General features: G+C 34.0%; 2 protein-coding genes across 3 annotated transcripts; one reads left to right on the forward strand and one right to left on the reverse strand.

Moving 5' to 3' along the window:
• The first annotated feature begins 286 nt into the window (after nucleotides 1-286).
• Nucleotides 287-13299, forward strand: pins (G-protein-signaling modulator pins). Of its 2 annotated transcripts, none has more exons than XM_065365296.1 (13): nucleotides 287-553; nucleotides 658-731; nucleotides 807-1039; nucleotides 1121-1256; nucleotides 1327-1469; nucleotides 1543-1666; nucleotides 1734-1849; nucleotides 1926-2092; nucleotides 2169-2266; nucleotides 2352-2546; nucleotides 8204-8281; nucleotides 8662-8830; nucleotides 12313-13299. In XM_065365296.1, exons 2-13 carry the CDS (start codon nucleotides 687-689, stop codon nucleotides 12642-12644), a joined length of 1836 nt encoding a protein of 611 aa, XP_065221368.1. In that variant the 5' UTR covers nucleotides 287-553; nucleotides 658-686; the 3' UTR covers nucleotides 12645-13299. The 2 variants fall into 2 exon arrangements, with proteins under 2 accessions (XP_065221368.1, XP_065221369.1); XM_065365297.1 differs by having other exon boundaries at nucleotides 2352-2507.
• A 3444-nt stretch (nucleotides 13300-16743) lies between these two features.
• Surf1 (surfeit locus protein 1) lies at nucleotides 16744-18392 on the reverse strand. The gene is made up of 7 exons (XM_065367476.1): nucleotides 18181-18392; nucleotides 17977-18102; nucleotides 17773-17894; nucleotides 17495-17701; nucleotides 17233-17406; nucleotides 17003-17146; nucleotides 16744-16925 (listed from the first exon to the last, which is right to left on the reverse strand). Exons 1-7 carry the CDS (start codon nucleotides 18247-18249, stop codon nucleotides 16862-16864), a joined length of 906 nt encoding a protein of 301 aa, XP_065223548.1. The 5' UTR covers nucleotides 18250-18392; the 3' UTR covers nucleotides 16744-16861.
• Between the last annotated feature and the right edge of the window lie 1581 nt (nucleotides 18393-19973).

Raw genomic sequence — 19973 nt, forward strand, 5'->3', positions numbered from 1 at the left:
CAAAGGTGAATTTCAAGTAATTAAAACTCATTAATTAAATTTTTTAAAAAGAAAAAGTTGAAAAACTAAAATTTTAGCTACTTCTTTTTGAATGTGAGTACTTTCGCACCTGCACGTCAAAGAGCCGAATTCCAAACACAATAAATTTGAATGGAACATTTCGTTCATTTTTTCGTTCTTGAACGAATTTTCAATGCGTTTCGAGAACGATCTTTTGACAAATCGAACGAGTCATTCGCGAAATTTATTTCCAGCATCAATAAATTTTTCCTTTCATATCATTCATCGTAAAAAAAAATAAATCCGTTTTGATTTGTGCTTTATGGTAAATAAATTGTAAACAAGATAATTTGATTTAAATTTCGTAATGAATCTAACGTTTTTGTCAATTTCGCGATACTTTGATCTTTAAAATAGGCTAATTAGTCCAGCTGCGTGTATTTTTAGTAAGAAAATCGATGAAAGTAGAAGTTCATTCATCAGGGGCTCGCCCATTTTGCATTTTTTAATTATGTAAATGAACATAGAAGGTCGGACTCGTTCTAAGTTTCAGGTACGCTTTATCAATTAATTTAATGAATGTTTACTCGATGATTCACGTATTCGATGAATTTTTACACCAACGTTTTCTCAAACACTTTACTAACTACGTTACAGGTTTGCAGGTTTTGAGTAATTGTAACGATATGGCTTCTAAAGATGAAGAGAATTCCAGCAGCACCGAAAATCAGGTACGAAGATTCACTTACGAGTATGTGATATATTCGAAGTACAAATATATTTATTTACGTTTTTGTATTTCGTAGAATTACACCGATTCTGGGAATATGTGTTTGGAGTTAGCTCTGGAAGGAGAACGTCTTTGTAAATCGGGCGATTGCAGAGCTGGCGTAGCTTTTTTCCAAGCTGCTATACAAGCCGGTACAGAAGATTTACGTACACTTAGTGCCATTTACAGTCAGTTAGGAAATGCGTATTTTTACTTGGGTGATTACGCGAAAGCTGTCCAGTATCATAAACATGATCTCACTTTGGCCAGGTAGAGTGTTTCTTCTACGGTAACGGTAACCGATTATGATCCGAGTTCCTATTTATGCTATAATGGATTTTATTTTTGTAGAACGATGGGTGATAAGCTTGGTGAAGCTAAATCCAGCGGTAATCTTGGAAATGCTCTGAAAGTGATGGGTAAATTTGACGAAGCTGTGCTGTGCTGTAAACGCCATCTAGAAATATCTCAAGAATTGAGTGATAAAGTGAGAATTTTTCTCATTATAGCTTTTCGATACGTATTAGATTTGTATTTTAAATCGATAATTATTTCAGCTGAGTGAAGGCAGAGCTCTTTATAATTTGGGAAACGTTTATCACGCTAAAGGTAAACATATCGGTAGAGTTGGCCAACAAGATCCCGGTGAATTTTCCGAGGAAGTGAAAAGTTGTCTTAAACAAGCGGTCAAATATTACGAGTACGTTGACATAAATTGTGTATTTCGGTTGAAATGTTTCAAATAAAAATGACCAACGTTTATATTTTCGCAGAGAAAATTTAGTTTTGATGAAAGAACTAGGAGATGTAGCTGCTCAGGGACGAGCGTGTGGAAATCTAGGAAATACGAATTATCTCTTGGGTAATTTTCAAGAAGCTATTCGTTATCACGAAGAAGTAAGTAACTAATTGGTTCAATTTGTGATTCGTATGTACGCTAATATTAAATCTGATATCTTTGCAGCGATTACAAATTGCTCGTGAATTTGGTGACAAAGCAGCTGAACGTAGAGCTCACAGCAATCTAGGAAATTCTCATATATTTTTGGGTGAATTCGAACAAGCTGCCGAACATTACAAGTAATTGAGCAGTTCTCTGGGTGTATTCGGTATAGTTTGTGGTTTTTTCATGTTTTTTTTTTTTGCACGATTCCAGAAAAACATTGAGTCTTGCTCAAGAATTACAAGACAAAGCTGTCGAAGCGCAAGCATGCTACAGTTTAGGAAACACTTATACTTTGCTTCATAATTATACGACAGCCATCGAATACCATTTACGACATTATTTGATTGCTCAACAACTGCAAGATCGTGTTGGCGAAGGTAACTAATAGCGGAAAAGATGAGAGAAAAAAATAAAGAATCGTTTCGATGAAACTTTCTCGTTTCATTTCTACAGGTCGTGCTTGCTGGAGTTTAGGAAATGCGTATACAGCTTTGGAAGATCACGAACGAGCGTTGAGATTCGCCGAAGAGCATTTACTCATATCGAAAGAAGTACGTTGGTTGAGTTATCTTTAGTTTCCAATCGGTTCATTTCAATTCATTCGATCGAACACTGAACTTGAATTTTGTTACTCAGCTCGGTGACACCGTCGGTCAAGCCACCGCTCACGTAAATATAATGGACCTGAAAAAAATCTTGGGCCGAGAAACAAACGATCTGTCGCCCGAAACCGCTCAACTAGTGGCGACAGCGTCCAGCATCCAAGCGTCGCCCGGACTCAGGCGATACAGGGTGAGACGCAAAAGCATGGAACAGCTTGATCTTATTAAGGTAGTCGCTGTGTGGCTTTCGCTTTTTATCTTGTGTACATTGTTCAAGTTCTAGGGATATTCTAACTTAAAACCAGTTTAACGAACATTATCTTGTTTACCATTTTTAATTTTCTCCTCATTTTGATCAAGTTTTCGCATATCAGTCATCACCGAAAACGTTCCGGTTTCGAGACGTATTTTTAAATTCGAGCAAGTCTTGTGCGATACATTTCGTAATTCGTTCCTTTAATCACTTGGTTATTTTGTTTACTTAGTTGAAATGGTTCGTCTCATGTACTATATGATGCATGAAAATAATTGTTTTTTTAAGGTAATTTTTCTATTCATATCCGTTGTATACCTATTACCTACTACCTGGCTTATTAACATTTTACATATTTCGCCAAATGAAAAATAGTCCCCCGATTACTCATATCGTATAATAGCTTAACGGGTAACATTTTTCAATCGTAAAAAATTCATTGAGTTTTCCCTTCGCATTATTAATATTCGAGTTTTTTTTTTCTTTTCTAATTACGTATTCGTTCTGTAGCTAATTAGTACCTAGCACCCACCTCACTGAATAGCAGTAATGACCTAAAAAAAAAAGTAGAAAAATATCGTAACTGTTTTATTCATCGAACGGAAACGCGAATCGAATCACGTTCAGAGATCATCTTAGTTCTACTTTTGCCTTTCGTCAAGATAAAGAAGCGAACAATTCGTCGCATTCGTACACGTGACACGTTCACACGCTGAGCGGTGACCAATAAACAGAAACGATATCAGTGTACAGTACACCGTACACTGTATACCGGTACAATAATGTAACATTCGTAGTTGGTCGAGTCATTGCGAGTTATGAAATTGTAACAGAATCGTGCATCGTCGTCGTGTTTGTTTCCTATAAATGAAAAGCTTAACTTTTTTGAATAAAACTTCGTGGTATTTACCGAGCATAAAGATGCAAAATTCTAATCAGGTAGATTTTCTTATTCAGTTTAAAATAACGCCTCGTTTCGTTAACGATTCTACGAGGTATTTTTCTCCTCTCCTTCTTTCTCGTGACTATTTTCCTGCTAAATCTGTTCGAAAATCATCGTTTTTTTATTTTATTTACATTTTTTTTCGCGTTGAAATGTTTTCAGAGGTGCAGGAAGGGGCTAAAATTTGGTATTTTTTGTGACGATGAAACTTAATATTTTTATCTGCCATCTCGCCTACAGAGCCCTCCTCCCCTCAATATGAGAAGTAGTGTAATTAGTACCCCTCATTCTGTGTCTTGTCTCTACTTTTTAATTTTGTAACCCCTCCCCTTCTCCTAAAATGGCCCTTATTTTGAAACTTCGAATTTTATCGCTCATACTAGGTGAAATTGGTTCAAAAATTTACATCCTGGAAATTTATGCTCGAAAATGGCCCCAAAAAGTTCCCAGGATTAAGAAGGGGAACGGTGGGGCTCTCAAAATTCTGACCTAATTTGAAAAAAGTCCATATACTTAATGTACATGGGTCATAATTCTGATCTTGTGGACTCTTTTTATTATAAAGTATGAAAGTATGAATATTTGACATTCGTGTGAGGTGAACATCGGCGATTAATTTGGACTCCTATGGGGCCCTTTTGGAGAGGTTTATGCACCCGAAATAATTTTTTGTTTTAAATGAAAATTTGCCCAAAATTCAAGAATTTTTCTGCTGAAAAATGGAAATAAATACTTGAATTGTGCTTGAGGGAGAGGAGGAGGAGAAGAGGAGACAACGTGAAATGTCTCCAAAAATTTTTATGTAAGTAAATATTTTAGTCATCATCTCACATTTTGGCATCGCGTCGACTTGTTTGAAATGATGAACGAGCCTAACCAAGAGAACAATTATTTTGACTTCATAAGGACCTATTTGGGAAGAGTAGGCGGGGGAAGGAGGTCATGTGCGCAAAATTTTTGTGGAAGCAGTGAAAATCCATATAATTGGAGAATTTTTCAAATGAAAAATTGAAATGATTGACCTGGACCTGGAGGGACAGTTGAGGACATAGAGACCTGTGTAATGAGTTCAGAAAGGCGAGAGAATAAAGTTGAAATTCCCCAAAATTAGAAAAGTCAGCATTCAATTCATTTTCATCAGGGAGGAGAGGGGAGGAGGTAAATGCCTCAACAAATTTCGAAAAGATAGGAAATTTTCCAATAATTCAAAAATATTTTTGAATTATAAATTTACAATCCACTATTTTTATTGTGTTCGGAGCATATGGGTTATGAATTCGTAGACAGGAAGGGAGAAGGAAAGGAGATAAATAAAATCCCTGTAAAATTTTGAAAAATCGGTGCCACTTTGGTATTTTTTTGAGAGAGCCTCTATGGACCAGATGGTGTATTTTTTTTTTCAGTAATTGAAATTTCTCATCAACATGCCCAACTTCGGAGTCTTAACTTTTCGTGATGAGATTCGCATGATCATAAACGGGGGGTGGGAAGCCCCAGAATTTTGGTCAAAATTTAAAAAAAAAAGATAAATATAATGTAACGTATCGTTTTATATATTTTTGAGAACGCTGAATACTAATATCAACTTATTTTTTTGATTCGACTCCCCCAACTCCCCCCACTCCCTTCCATCAGCCTTGAGCAACAAAATGGAGAAAAAAATCTTCAGCAGACGAGGAGAGTCGATGAAGGATTTTGAGGAACCGAATCAAAAAAAAAATAAGTTGATATTCTATCCATCGCTTCCAAAAACTTGATGAATTCTATAGTCCGGCATATGACAATAGGAGTAATTGCACCCCCCCCCCCCCGCCGATCCTCCGGGACAACTTTTTTCTTAAAGGGGACATCCTAAGGAACATTTTAAAGCAAACTTGCCCAAAAAAAAGGTTGGCCTTACTTACAAAATGGCGGCCATTTTGATTGACAAGTCAGCCGAAATCGCAGACTTTGCGTTTCAACATAGGACTTGCACGAAATTTTTCAAACTTTACAAAGGTAGATCGCAAGGTCATGTAAAAATTTATCACCTGTCAAAATTTCAAGTGTTAAAGTGCGTTTTTCGATTTTTGGTGTATTTTTGAAAATCGAATTTAGGCCAAAAATGAGGGAAAAAATCAAAATTTTACCAAATTGACCAAGAAAGCTGCAATTTGGGATATACCCTATTTTTGACATGTCAAATCGATTGGAAACGGTTTCAATCTGTTTTGAGCAGTTTTGGAGCCTCCAGCAGATTTTTGAAACTCGAAATTCTCACAAAATTCCATTAAATCGGAGTTGTAAAGCTGAAATTTATTCTAAAAACTAATTTCAATACGCTACGAAGTACTACAGGTGAATTTCAAGTCGTTTTGGAGCTTCCAGCGACTTTTTGAAAATTCCTGAAGCCTCCAGCAGATTTTTGAAATTTGAAATTTCCCCAAAATTTTATCAAACTGAGATGGAGAGTCGAAATTTATTCTGCAAACTAATTTCAATACGCTACGAAGTTGACTGCAGGTGGATTTCAAGTCGTTTTGGAGCCTCCAGTGACTTTTTGAAAGCTTGTATGGTGTTTTTTTGGAAAATTGAAATTTCCTAAATGTAGCTGGAAGCTTCAAAACCATTTGAAACCAGCATGTAGTCTGCGAAGTAAATTTCACCTTGCCAACTCCATTTAATATATTAATGTTGGGGAAATTTCAAGTTTCAAAAATCTACTGGAGGCTCCAAAATAACTTGAACCCACCTGAAGTCTTCTTTAGAGGGTGTTAAAATTAGTTTGCAGAATGAATTGCGACTCTCCATCTCGGTTTGATGAAATTTTGCAAAAATTTTAAGTTTCAAAAAAAAAGTTGCTGGAGGCTTCAAAACGACTCGAAATCCACCAGCAGTCAACTTCTTAGCGTATTGAAATTAGTTTGCTGAATGAATTTCGACTCTCCATCTCAGTTTGATGGAAATTTCAAGTTTCAAAAATCTACTGGAGGCCTCAGTAATTTTCAAAAAAGTCGCTGGAGGCTCTAAAATGACTTGAACCCACCAGAAGTCGTCTTCAGAGGGTGTTAGGATTGGAGTGTAGAGTAAATTTCAGCTTTCCATCTCCATTTGATGAAATTTTGTGAAAGTTTAAAGTTTCAAAATTCTGGTGGAGACTCCAGTAATTTGCAAAAGGTCGCTGAAGGCTCCAAAACGACTTGAAATTCACCTGCAGTAACTTCGTAGCGTATTGAAATTAGTTTTTAGAATAAATTTCAGCTTTACAACTCCAATTTGATGGAATTTTGTGGAAATTTCAAGTTTCAAAAATCTGCTGGAGGCTCCAGAACAGCTCAAAACGGGTTGAAACCATTTCCAATCGATTTGGCATGTCGAAAATAGGGTATATCCCAAATTTCGGCTTTCTTGGTCAATCTGGTAAAATTTTGATTTTTTTCCTCATCTTTGGCTTACCTATATTGGATTTTCAAAAATTCACCAAAAATCGAAAAACGCACTTTAGCACTTGAAATTTTGACAGGTGATAAATTGTTGGATGATCTTTCGATCTACCTCTGTAAAGTTTGAAAAATTTCGTGCAAGTCCTATATTGAAACGCAAAATCTGCGATTTCGGTTGACTTGTCAATCAAAATGGCCGCCATTTTGTAAGTAAGGCCAACTTTTTTTTGGGCAAGTTTGCTTTAAAATGTTCCTTAGGATGTTCCCTTTAAGAAAAAAGTTGTCCCGGAGGATCGGCGGGGGGGTGCAATTACTCCTATTGTCATATACCGGACTATACTTTTTTTAAATTTGAGGGTGTCCATGAAAAGAAACACGATTTTTGAAGCACAAGTAACCCCCCTCACCTTCATCACTTCAATAATAAGAAATATTAGGAATTTTCTCCCAATATTGAGAAGACATTGTACAAAAATAATTTACAAAAACTTCTCCAAATTTTGAAAATAATTCTCTGCACTAACACCTCATTTTTCACGACTGGTTAATTTAATTAAATCTGTAAATAATTTCACGTTCTGTTTTTCTGCTATTTTTGTTATTTTACAAATCGTATACTTAAACGATTTTAATGAGTGTCAAAATTTTCGCAACGTTGATAATTTGTTTTAATTTGAGTGTTTTTGTGGTTTGCTGTGTTTGTGAATATTTTTTCTACAAAAATAGGGTTTTTTTCCTTCTGCGAGTGAAAAATATTTTCAAAAAAAGAGAAATTTGATTGATTAGTGACGCAAATGGTAGCCACCAATGTACGTAATTTGGCTAGTAATTTTTTCTTTCTATGTACTTGAAAAGTAGTAATGTTGGTAGTCTAATTGAGCATGATATTTGAATTTGAAATACGTATTATTCGTGTCGAGTATTTAAAATTGGATTGTTTTAGCGGGAGGTTGACTTGTTTGAAAAAAGATAAGCCGATAAGTAGTGTTATCTTTTTTTTTTAAGTATAGTATTTCAGTGTAGAGGTGATCGCTTTCAAGTACTGTTCCATTGTTCGGTGGTATATTGGATATTAGTGTAAAGTTTTTAACCCGTTGCAAATTATCCTGTAGGTACTCGTATATATGTAGCCAGTGCCAGTATATGTATAATCACCGTGTATATTGAAAGCTTTATCGGTGTGATTTTCACATAGGTTATAAATACTGTAGAGTAGTATGGTTGAAAATTGAATGATAATATTAACTTTTGCGAATATTTTTGCGCAGTTAACACCAGACGGCAAGCAAGGAAAGTGCACGGTTGCCAGTAGTTCGAGTTACACGTCGACGAATAATTTACCAAAGGTAATTAGACAGACGAAACGTGTGTAAGTTACGAGTTCGTGTGTTAAAAATGTCATCAGGCGGCGGTCGCCTGCGCCCGTCTCCTTGAAGAATCGCTTAGCGTAGCGTATCAAAACTGCGAGCTCGATGCGTATTTTTTAAACTACTCGTACATATACTACGTAACACCCTGTACTCGTATTATTACATATGCATATCGTCTAGGTAGTATTTTAAAGTATATAAATATACGTATTTTAAAATAATTAACATTAGCCGCGTTACATTTTGAAACTTATTCGAGAGGTTAAAAATAGCCGTTCGCCGGCATAAGCTAACGTATAATTAGCTCGAAGAAAGATACTATCGTATTAATGAAAATGTACGATTACGTGTTACAGTCTGAACCCGCTGCCGTACAGAACGACGACGAAGATAATTTCTTCGATTTACTGTCGCGATTTCAATCTAAAAGAATGGATGATCAAAGATGTTCGCTGTCTTCTCAGGGCTCGTTCAATAAAGAAAACCAATGCGATAATGCGAAAAGTGACGCTGCTGTTGCCAATGGTAAGCATACTATAAGTACCAGGCAAGGTGTAAATCTGCTGAGATTATTCTATGTATTGTAAGACAAGGGTATACTTGGGAAAAACGAGAAACGAAACGATATGGTGATGGTTTAATTGAATTTTATGGCTAATGATTTACTGTTTTATTATACCTACTCGCCGGGTATAGACATTATTTAAAACGTCACAGTCGCAGTAATAAATTTTCTACCGCTATAAAACTTTTCGTACTACGTAAGACACTTGTTTGATTTAATTTCAGCCATTAATACGGTAATTTCTTCTCCTTATGACGTGATAGTGAGTGTGTCTGAAAATAGAGTACTTGAGGCGGATAATTCGTTAGGTGCTGGTTGAAGTATGTGCTTTTAGAATTTGAGGTGGCGTTGGATTTTTTTTTAATGTGGAAATTTTAAATTTGGGTTTCCTGTGCAGGTAGACTTTTTTTCAGTTTGAAAGAGACAAAGCAGAGGCTGAAATGTCTGAAATCTGAATTTAGGCTCAGGATAAATTTCAGTCTCTCGAGTCAATTTGGGGAGATTCATCTATGATTTACCAAAAATAAAATTTTCGTTTTTTTGCAAAACATTTTTCAAAAACTTATTTTTTTTCGAAAAATTTTTCAAAAGTTTTACCCACTTTTTTACCAGAAGTTTCCAAAAATGGATTTTATTTATTGTCAACATTTTCAAAGTCTTATTTTTTCCCCAAAAGTTGTCAACAATTTCAACTTTTCCAAAAACTTTCTAAAAGTCTTGCATTTTTGGCAAAATTAGCCAAAAAGTCCTGCCTTTTTTGTGAAATTCAAAGTTTATCAAAATGTTGCGAAATAGTCTTAATTCTTTGACAAACCGAATATTGCGAGAAAAAATCCTGTTTTTGGTCAAAATTGTCAAGTTCTCGCTTTTTTCCAAAAAATCACTGAAATTTGACTTTTTTTTAGCAATAGTCCGGCATATGACAATAGGAGTAATTGCACCCCCCCCCCCCGCCGATCCTCCGGGACAACTTTTTTCTTAAAGGGGACATCCTAAGGAACATTTTAAAGCAAACTTGTCCAAAAAAAAGTTGGCCTTACTTGCAAAATGGCGGCCATTTTGATTGACAGTCAAGTGCTAAAGTGCGTTTTTCGATTTTTTGGCGAATTTTTGAAAATCCAATTTAGGTCAACAAATGAGGGGAAGAATTTAGCACTTGAAATTTTGACAGGTGATGAATTTTTGCAAGATCTTTCGATCTACATACCTTTCTAAGGTTTGAAAAATTGACAAAAATTCGTGTCCATTGTTAAAATTGTCAGGCTTGTTTTTTGGCAAAAATTTTCAGAAAATCTAATTTTTTGTCAAAAAATTGCAAAACGGTATCAATTGTTTGACAAATGAATAGTAATTTTTTGCCAATATTACCAAAAAGACCTCCTTTTTGCCAAAATGATAAAAAGTCTCATTTTTTCAAAAATCACTTGAAGATCTCACTTTTTTGCCAGAAATTGCCAAACAGGAGGAATTTTTTGTCAGTAATTCCCAAAATGAGTCCTGCTTTTCACTAAAATTGTCAATCCTTGGTTTTGGCCCAAAAAATTGCCAAAAGTTCTCGCATTTTCAAAAATTTATGACAAAAATTTGTTCTGTTTTTGTAAAGAAATTTCAAAAAGTCACTTTTTTCAATAATTTCGCAAAAGTTTCGTTTTCTTGCCATACGAGTAAAATACCAGAAAGTCTCATTTTTTCGACAAAGATTGCCAAAAAATCTTGCTTTTTGCTAAAAATTGACAAAATTTGTTTCTTGCAAAAAATTCCAAAAAGTTCACTCTCTTCTCTAAGAATTGTTCAAAAGTTTCGCTTTTTTACCCAAAACGTTGCAAAAAAAGTCTTACTTTTTTGACAAAAAAATGATTTTTTTGGCGTGAAAATTGCTAAAAAGATACTGCTTTTTTCTAAAATATAGTCAAAATCTTGCCTGTTTTTTCGACAAACTGTTAAAAGGTATCACTGTTTTGTATTGTTTTTGTTGAATAATAATTTCTAATAAGCCCTGTTTTTTTACTGAAAATTTTCGTCTCGCTCTTTGTCCAAAAACTTTCAAAAATTCTCGATTTTACAAAAAATTAACAAACATTTGTGTTTTTTTTTTTACACAAAATTCCAATATGGTTCAACTTTTATCAAATAACTCGCTTTTTTTTGCAAAAAAATACCAAAAAGTCAAATTTTTTGACAAAATTTGCTAGAAAGTATCATCTTTTTACCAATAATTGCCAAAAATCCCTTCATTTTTTTTTGCTAAAATTGTCATTTTTGCTGTTCTTTAAAAATTTACAAAAATTATCGCTTTTTCAAAATTTGAAAAAGTTTGGTTTTTGCCAAAAAAATCCAAAAAGTTACATTTTTTTCATAAATTGTTCCGAGGTCTCGCTTTTTTGTCAGAAATGCCAAGAAGAAGTCCTGCTTTTTGAAAATTATTGACAAAGTTTTACTTTTTGCCAAAAATTGACAAAAATGCTGGCTATTTAGCTAAATTAAAACCCTTACTTTTTTCCTAAAAATTTTCAAAAATTCCCATAATTTTTTTTGTTATCAAAATGTTGCAAAATAGTTTTGCTTTTTCGCTGAAATAGTAAAATTTGTCAATTTTGACGAAAATGCTCACTTTTTGAATTACCAAAGTCTCGCTGTTTATCAAAAATTCTCGCTTTTTCAAAAATTGACAAACCCTCTTTAGCAAAATTCCTTAAAAGTTGTCTCTTTTTTTTTGCAGAAAATTCCAAAAGTTTCGCTTTTTTGTGAGAAATATTCAAAAATTCCTTTCTTTTGCTGAAACAAATTTTAGTTTTTTCTGCCTCGATTTTTTTGATAATAATTTCTCATTAACATAGTCAGATCCGGGTGGATTTTTCGGTATGTTGACCTAATGAGGAATTTGTAGGTGAAAGACTTCTCAGAAGTAGTGTAACTATTTTTGAACCATTCGTTGGATAAAAAATTTTACATTTATTTAGTTCATTAATCAGTCGAAACACTGTCCTGTAATAATTTACATTTTTACAGGATTTACGGTCGGGTAACTTCATTTAATTTCATTATTGGGCAAAAATGGTCTGAGAAATGATGATGGAAGGTGAAGGGGAACTCTTCGCCTTGGCCAATAAACTCGTTTTCGATGTTTTCGTGTGTGGAAATTTTACTTTACGCATTACCAAGGTCATTGAAACCATTCTGAGTGTAAAAAATTTTACAAGAATAATGAGTTGATTGCGATTTTAAAAATATATTATATTCGAGTCGTAACTCGTAAACATGACGTGGTATTGTGCGATTGCAACGTAGGGTAAATAAGAAACACGATGGTATTATTTAAGTACACGTAGAATGTAGGTACTCGAATCTCGTTCAGCTTATTGTTTGCTGTGTGCTTTAAAGTTAACCGTAATCTATTCGATGAGTGCTAAAGTGTTTAATTTTCTTCGTTTACCATGCGCAGGCGATACGAAAGACGATCTGTTAGACTTGATAATGGGTATTCAGAGCAAACGAATGGACGAACAACGAGTAGAACTACCGAATCTGCCAGGTCTATGCAGATCAAGCGTCAGCAGCGCAAGTGACGGACCTGCGACATCAGAAAATCGTGCCCGAGCCGGCAGCAGACTAGACGATCGACGCGAGGTACTTGCCAACGACATAGATGAAGAAGAACGTGCGGTGCAGTCTTCCAGTAAAGCTTCCACAGTACCTGATGAAGATTTCTTCTCGTTGATCAGCCGATTACAGTCGGGTCGTATGGATGACCAGAGAGCTAAATTAAAGAAATAACCAACCAATCGATCGTCGATCATCGAGATCGGTTAAATTTGCATTTATTATTTATTTTAAGATATCATAGTTCATATAGACTTCGCTCTGGTTAAAATTTGTACGTGTTTCTCTTCCGCGATGTTGGCACGATGATATTATTGTTGTGTTCAAGTTGTGATGTAAGTAGTCGACGGCTGTGTAATGTGCCATGGCATGTGGCGGTGCGATAAGCAATAGATGAACCTGCTCTATATGTATATTTCCGGTTCCCTGTGAAAAGTCAGATGGTCGAAGATTTTTTTTTTTTAAGAGAGCGAATTTTAAAACGATGTTCGTATATTTTTTTTTCTTCAAATTTTCGTCGACGCTAGTTCGTCGAAATGACTTTCATTTTTTTGATTTTTATTCTTACCTTTTTTTTTAGACGACAGTATTATTTTAAAATAGGTTTTAAAATAAATATTTATTCGTTAGAGGAGCGTGTTCGATTTCAACATTCCTTGTCATAGCTGAGTTTAATACACGCATTTTAATTTTTTCGAGAGAATTTATCGTGGAAACGCCAATTTTTTCGCTACTTTAATATTAATTCAGACAAATTGTTAAATAAGTAGTATTTATAAAATTGTGAATTATAGTTAACGTTTTATCGGATTAAACATTTTTATGTCTATGCAAAGTGTGCATGAATTTTTTTTTTTTGGAACTCTTCTAGGATAATTTTGCTTTCCCTACTTTTAAACTGCTATTTAGATGGAATTTTGGTAAATTTTGTGTATTTTTTCATTTGTTAAAATTGGAAAAACTGGGGTTTTTGTAAAAACTGCAAAACGCAAAACAAATTTTGCTTTTTCTGCCAAAGCCGTAAAAAAAATTTTTTGCCAAAAAATTTAAAAATTTTGACTTGGCCAAAATTTTAAAATAATAAACTGCTTTCTTGCTTTATTGCAGGTGATCTTGTTCTTTGCAAAACACAACTTGCTTTTTCATCAAAATAACAAAAATTAATTATAATTTTTTTGCCAACATTTTTAAAATCCTGATTTTTTGCTTAAATGGCAATAAAAATCAACTTTTTGACAAAAATTTTAAAAAACCATGCTTTGTGGTTTACATTTTTAAAAGTAGGTAATGTTCTTTTTTGGGAAAATTGCAAAACAAAAATATACAAATCCTGCTTTGTTGCGTGACTTGTTAAAAATTGAATTTTTAATAAACATTGGAAAAAAAAACTTTTTTTGCCAAATTTTTTAAAAACCTGCTACTTATTCAGTTTTTGGAGATGAATTTTGAAAATAAAAGATGTCTTTTTAGTAAATGTAAAAGTTGGTGTTTTTTCCAAAATTTTGAAAAATCCTCCTGTTTGGCCTGAATTTTAAAAAGCCAGTTTGTTTTTTGCCAGAATTGCGAAATATCGTTTCTTCCCAAATATCTGCTAATCTGCCAGAATTGAAAAAATAAACTTTGTTCTTGTAAGTAAATACATTTGTAAAAAAGTCCTCCTTTTTGCTAAAATTCAAAAAAAGATCTTTTCTTTGCCAATATTTCCAATAAATTTGTTTTTTGCTGAGATTAAAAAAAATAAACTTTTTGCTTGAATTTCAAAAAACTGTTTTTCTACCAAAATTACAATTCTTTGCCAAAATTTTAAAAATGATGCTTTTTTTCTCAAAAATTTTGTACGAAATTTAAAAAAATTGAGTTTTTGCCAATGTTTTAAAGCAAAAAATCTTGTTTTTTTGACAAAACTACAAAAACTTTTGGTGTAAAAATTAGAATTATGTTTTTTTCTGCCAACATCGCAAAATACTTACAGCAAACTGTTTTGCCTTATTTGCAAAAAAATTGTGGTTTTTTTTCAAAAATTCCAAAAAATACTTACAGTTTTCTTCGCATAAATTTCAAAAAAGTGGGGGTTTGTCTACATTGCGAATGATTATGTTCGTTTTTGGAAAAATTTAAAAAAAAAAAACCTTTCAAAATACAAAGAATTTGCAGAACTGTAGAACAACTGAACAAATCCACTTTTTTTGTAAAAATTTCAGAAAGTTTTGATATTTTTTTCAAAATCTAAAAAAAGTGGCAACACTTTAATATATCTTGATTTTCTGCCAATTATATCATTTGGTAAAATGACTAAAAAAAAAGCTTTATTTTTCTGTAAAATTTCTCGATTATTCTCTGTTTTGAGTCAGATTTGTAGGCTTCATTAGAATTATGGATTTTAACCTCATAAACTTTCACTTGAATTTAAACATTTGGAAAAATATTCTGCCAAAAGTCTCATGCTGTTTCATGTCTCTTTGTTTCTTATACTTGACTGATTTCAAACATGAAATGATAATTATTGCAATCCTCAGATGAGATCTTGTCAGTTGTAATCTGACAAGGGAATCTCTTGAGGTGTCCGCCTCCGATTTGAACGGGACCGCAATTTTTGGAAAGAGCATGTTCTAAAACCCCAAATCCAAATTTTCAGCTGCCCAAGTTCATTTTCGATTTTTGGCGAATTTTTGAAAATCCAAAATTGACTATTATGGTGATTTAAGCTGTTTATTAAAAAGTACGTACTTGATCAGTAAAAATGTTCAAAATAAGTCCTAAAACTGATATTAACCCCCCAAATCCAAATTTCGCTATTTCCAGCCATTCTGGAGCCTCCAGCGCGATTTTTCAATTTCCCCAGAATTTTCAATTTGCTCCAGAAGGCGTGAATACGAAGCTGGGCAGGTAAAAATCGAGTTGTGTGTTATGCTCGAACTGTTTGACGAATTTATCCACATTTGAGTCAATTTTGAGAGGGACACCTCAAGAGTGGTTTTTTGACCAGCTTTTTTCATAATTTAAGAAATCCAAAAAAATCAAAACTTTACCGTTTGCGAGGAAATTTTCGAAATTTGCGCGAATCGCTGTATTTTGAACACAACAAACCCCCTGAGGCCGAGTTCCGCCATTTCCAACCATTCTGGAGCCTCCGGTGCGATTTTTCAATTTCTCCAGAATTTTCAATTTGCTCCAGAAGACGTGAATGTGAAGTTGGGCAGCTAAAAATCGAGTTGTGTGTTATACTCGACCTGTTTAACGAATTTATTCACATTTGAGCCGATTCTGGAGCGGACACCTCAAGAGTGGTTTTTTGACCAGCTTTTTTCATAATAAGAAATCCAAAAAAATTTACCGTTTGCGAGGAAATTTTCGAAATTTGCGCGAATCGCTGTATTTTGAACACAACAAACCCCCTGAGGCCGAGTTCCGCCATTTCCAACCATTCTGGAGCCTCCGGTGCGATTTTTCAATTTCTCCAGAATTTTCAATTTGCTCCAGAAGACGTGAATGTGAAGTTGGGCAGCTAAAAATCGAGTTGTGTGTTATACTCGACCTGTTTAACGAATTTATTCACATTTGAGCCGATTCTGGAGCGGACACCTCAAGAGTGGTTTTTTGACCAGCTTTTTTCATAATAAGAAATCCAAAAAAATTTACCGTTTGCGAGGAAATTTTCGAAATTAGCGCGAATCGCTGTATTCAGTCATAAATTAACCACACGAGAGCGAATTTCGCCATTTCCAGCCTTTCTTGGACCTCCCTTTAATTTTTAGATATTTTTATTATGAAAAAATCTGGTCAAAAACACACTCTTGAGGTGTCCCCTCCAGAATCGGCTTAAATGTGGATAAATTCGTTCAACAGGTCTAGTATAACACACAACTCGATTTTTAGGTGCTCAACTTCATATTCACGCCTTCTGGAGCAAATTGAAAATTCTGGAGAAATTGAAAAATCGCGCTGGAGGCTCCAGAATGGCTGGAAATTGCGAAATTTGGATTGGGGGGGGGTTAATATCAGTTTTAGGACATATTTTGAACATTTTTACAGATCAAGTACGTACTTTTTTTTAAAAAAGCATAAATCACCAAAATAGTCAATTTTGGATTTTCAAAAATTCGCCAAAAATCGAAAAATGAACTTGGGCAGCTGAAAATTTGGATTTGGGGGTTTTAGAACATGCTTTTTCCGAAAATCGCGGTCCCGTTCAAATCGGAGACGGACACCTCAAAAGGTTGCCTTGTGAGCATAAAATTCGACCGAATGACCAATGAAACCACTAAAACCGAAATGAAAACAAACAAAATGCATTTATTGAATTCTTCAAAATTACAGTCGATAAACTTAACACGACTCGTTTTCTTCGTAATTTCTCGATGTCTATTTCCAGCTACGATAGTGAAAGCGCATTAATTCAAGAATCTAACCCATCTTTTATGCCACATGTAACTCAGAAGAATAGCGATAGATAACCTGAAAACATCACAGACGAGATTATACAAATGCCTGATTTCGGAATAAATTTAGTACAAATTGAATTAGAAATTTACCAAGTAACTATGTATTGGAAATGCTCATTCCTTAGATTCACTTGAGTTTGACCACCAATAGGACCACCAGGAACAGATGATTCGTTAACACAGTCTATAAATAGATAACTGGTATCGGCCATTTCAGCCATTTCTTCAACATCTCTACAAAAATTGAACGTAAAATATAGAAAAATTAAAACATCAGAATGCAACCTAGCATAGAGATAGGTAATAAGACATGTGTGTACCTATACTTGAAAGTACGTTTTCGAATATCATGTTCACTGCCAATCATTGGTTTATCTTCTTGGGTTCGAACAATTCCTTCTAATTCGACTTCACCTTCTATCTGTGCTTCTTGTCTAGTATTCGGGTCGAGTTTATCATAAGGAACCCATCCTCTATTCACGAGTATTGTCAAACTATAGGAAAAAATTATCAATTAAACGACTATTGATCTACGTAATATCTAATTATGTTATTCAATACGGTCAATACACGCAGACTTACTCTCGATCAGCCAATTTAAACGGAGTAACTACAACAGCGCCTAAGTTAGTATCGGCTTTAGCAAGGGGTGATAGGAAAGGAGTATCGTCTTTAGAAAATTCGTTATTCTGAATCAAACTTCTAGGGCTCAAGTACATCTCTTTGGAATGATCGAAGGTGCCTCGAACTTTAACTCTACGATATTCCAGTTTTCTTTTGTTCGTTAAACTGCAAAGAAACAAGCGTAAATATTACAAAGGAACAATAATCAGTATTACGAAAATGATCAACGAACGTACTCTTGAGGTAAATCTATAGCAGGGATAAATGTTTTCATTTTCATATCGTGAATCAGTGTTTCTTTCCACAACTTTCGATTATACTGCCAATAAGCCAAACCAAAACAGGTCAATGGGAACATCTGAAATTAATATTTACACATTTTAGTGAATCTAGGAACTGTGGCAAAAGAATAAAATATCATCTAATGCAATCGTAGGTACCAATAACACATAGGCAAAAGGCCCTCGGTTATTTTTCACAGTTTTCTTATTCAAATAGTTTTCTGTATCGTGTTTGCCATATTTCAGAACCCTGGCTTGTTCGTGTAGTTTTACAGCTTTTATAATCTGTTGAAAAGGAATAAAATTAATATTAAATTGCAACTTCTGATCAAGATTACTCGTTATCAGTCATATTTTACTTACTGAAGGGCTAGATCTGCTGTACAATATTCTGCACAAACACGAGCTTGGTTTCGAGAGTAAACCAACCATGATGTAGCGAATTTGTACGAGGAAGGTTGAATCTTCTTGATGGTGTTTTTTTCTAATTTGATGTTACTAATTATTAAAAACTCCGGCGAAATGAATTTTTCTTCGATTTCATTATCATTTTCATCGCTACACGAGTGAAATTTTAAATGTACTGTTAATGAAATAAATGCATGTGGCATGTTGACAGTGTATTAAAAAATATTGAATGTTTATTTCAACTCAGTTAATGCAAGAGAAAAAAATACAAAATTTATCTTTGAAAATTGAAAAATAATTTCAAAACTGAAAATACATGAAAATAAATCATTAGAAAATTATAAAACTTGTTTGGTAGTAATTTTATGCAATATTTATTACATAATTTAATGCAATTTTCAAGAAAAATGGAAAATAAAAAATGTTGAATGACGAAAGTGGAATTTTTCAGCTGTGATCATGAGTTTTTTTTTGGCAACACTGAAATGTGAAATTTTTAATTTTTTCAAAAAAATTAATTTTAATTTTAATTTACTGTTGTGGCCTTGTGGGCCCGGGGGGGTATTCAAATTCATAGACGATACCTTAGGGATCACTTGGCAGTTGGCACTTGGCTGACTTGGCACTTGGCTAAGTGATGAATTTTGAAGCAATTTTTCCAGGCGTGATTGCATTTTTGAAAAAAAAATTAAAAAATTTATTAATAAATTGAGAGATTCAACTCCAAAGTATTGATTAATCATTTTAATTTTAAAAAATATGAAATTTTTATTTGTTTACGAGAAAAATTGAATCACGTTATGTTATGTTACACTTGCATTTACTTACAAGGATCTTTCAATTAAGCATTAAGCAACAGCTCAAGCTGCGAAAAATCGAAATAAAGTCATTGTTCAATATAAAGGAGGTAAGTATACCCTAATTTATGCCCGGGATAAGGATAATTTCAAAGCAGCTGTGATCATTCAGGATCATTCTATCTCAATCTGTATCAAGCGTACTGAACCTGCAGAACATGAGCCAGACCAGACGTAATCAAAATCATGCTGTTGGATCAACGATCGATTGACCATCTGGAGAGTGCTCTAGTTATGCCCGGGGCCTCGTTGCTTTTTAATAGGTACCTACCTAACAAAAAAAAGCGGACTTTGGTCATTCTTATAATAGGTACTTACCGCATTTTGATCAAGGTGAGCCCAGACAAGGCGAGCTACCTGAACATCAACGACCTTAGTGAAAGTGAAACCATTGATCCAAAAATTTTCTCATTTTCTGTGAAACAGGGAAGTAAGACAAGACGTTATGGAACTGAAGTCCACCAATTTTGAAACAATTCGCCAAAAATTATTAATCTACATTATAATATTTCAATAATTCAAATGATAGTCCTAACCGCTCATAATCGAGTGGACGAATAAAAAAATGCTACTAACAAGGGCATCCTAAACTTGGACATCCTAAATCTGGGAATTTTAAATCAAGTTTGCCCCTTAATTTTCTCGCTGGGTAAATTATCACGTTGACATTTTTGTTCGTATCGATTATAGTCATTAGTCATTATTGAGCTAAATTTTTCATTTTTGTAGATGAGCACATTCGACTCGAGTTCTATCACATGTTCAACATGTGTGTTTTTAAATTTCCTAAACGAACTGAGCACCACTTCCCTCGTTCGTGTGGATATATTTATCGCGGCGTTGCTCATACTGAACTCTAAGCTTCCGCTATCATGTTTGACTAACGATAAG

This window comes from Planococcus citri, chromosome 5 (assembly GCF_950023065.1).
Source record: "Planococcus citri chromosome 5, ihPlaCitr1.1, whole genome shotgun sequence".
NCBI lineage: Eukaryota > Metazoa > Arthropoda > Insecta > Hemiptera > Pseudococcidae > Planococcus > Planococcus citri.

What these genes read in the sequence shown, in the direction of transcription:
- Surf1 (XM_065367476.1), bottom strand. Translation starts at nt 18,249, where the DNA reads ATGGTTGGTTTACTCTCGAAACCAAGCTCGTGTTTGTGCAGAATATTG. An exon ending in CTTTTGCCTATGTGTTATTG is followed by an intron (nt 17,895 to 17,976) that starts GTACCTACGATT and finishes TATTAATTTCAG; the next exon opens with ATGTTCCCATTGACCTGTTT. An exon ending in AAACGTACTTTCAAGTATAG is followed by an intron (nt 17,147 to 17,232) that starts GTACACACATGT and finishes CAATTTTTGTAG; the next exon opens with AGATGTTGAAGAAATGGCTG.
- pins (XM_065365296.1), top strand. Translation starts at nt 687, where the DNA reads ATGGCTTCTAAAGATGAAGAGAATTCCAGCAGCACCGAAAATCAG. An exon ending in CTATTCGTTATCACGAAGAA is followed by an intron (nt 1,667 to 1,733) that starts GTAAGTAACTAA and finishes ATATCTTTGCAG; the next exon opens with CGATTACAAATTGCTCGTGA. An exon ending in TGACGCTGCTGTTGCCAATG is followed by an intron (nt 8,831 to 12,312) that starts GTAAGCATACTA and finishes TACCATGCGCAG; the next exon opens with GCGATACGAAAGACGATCTG.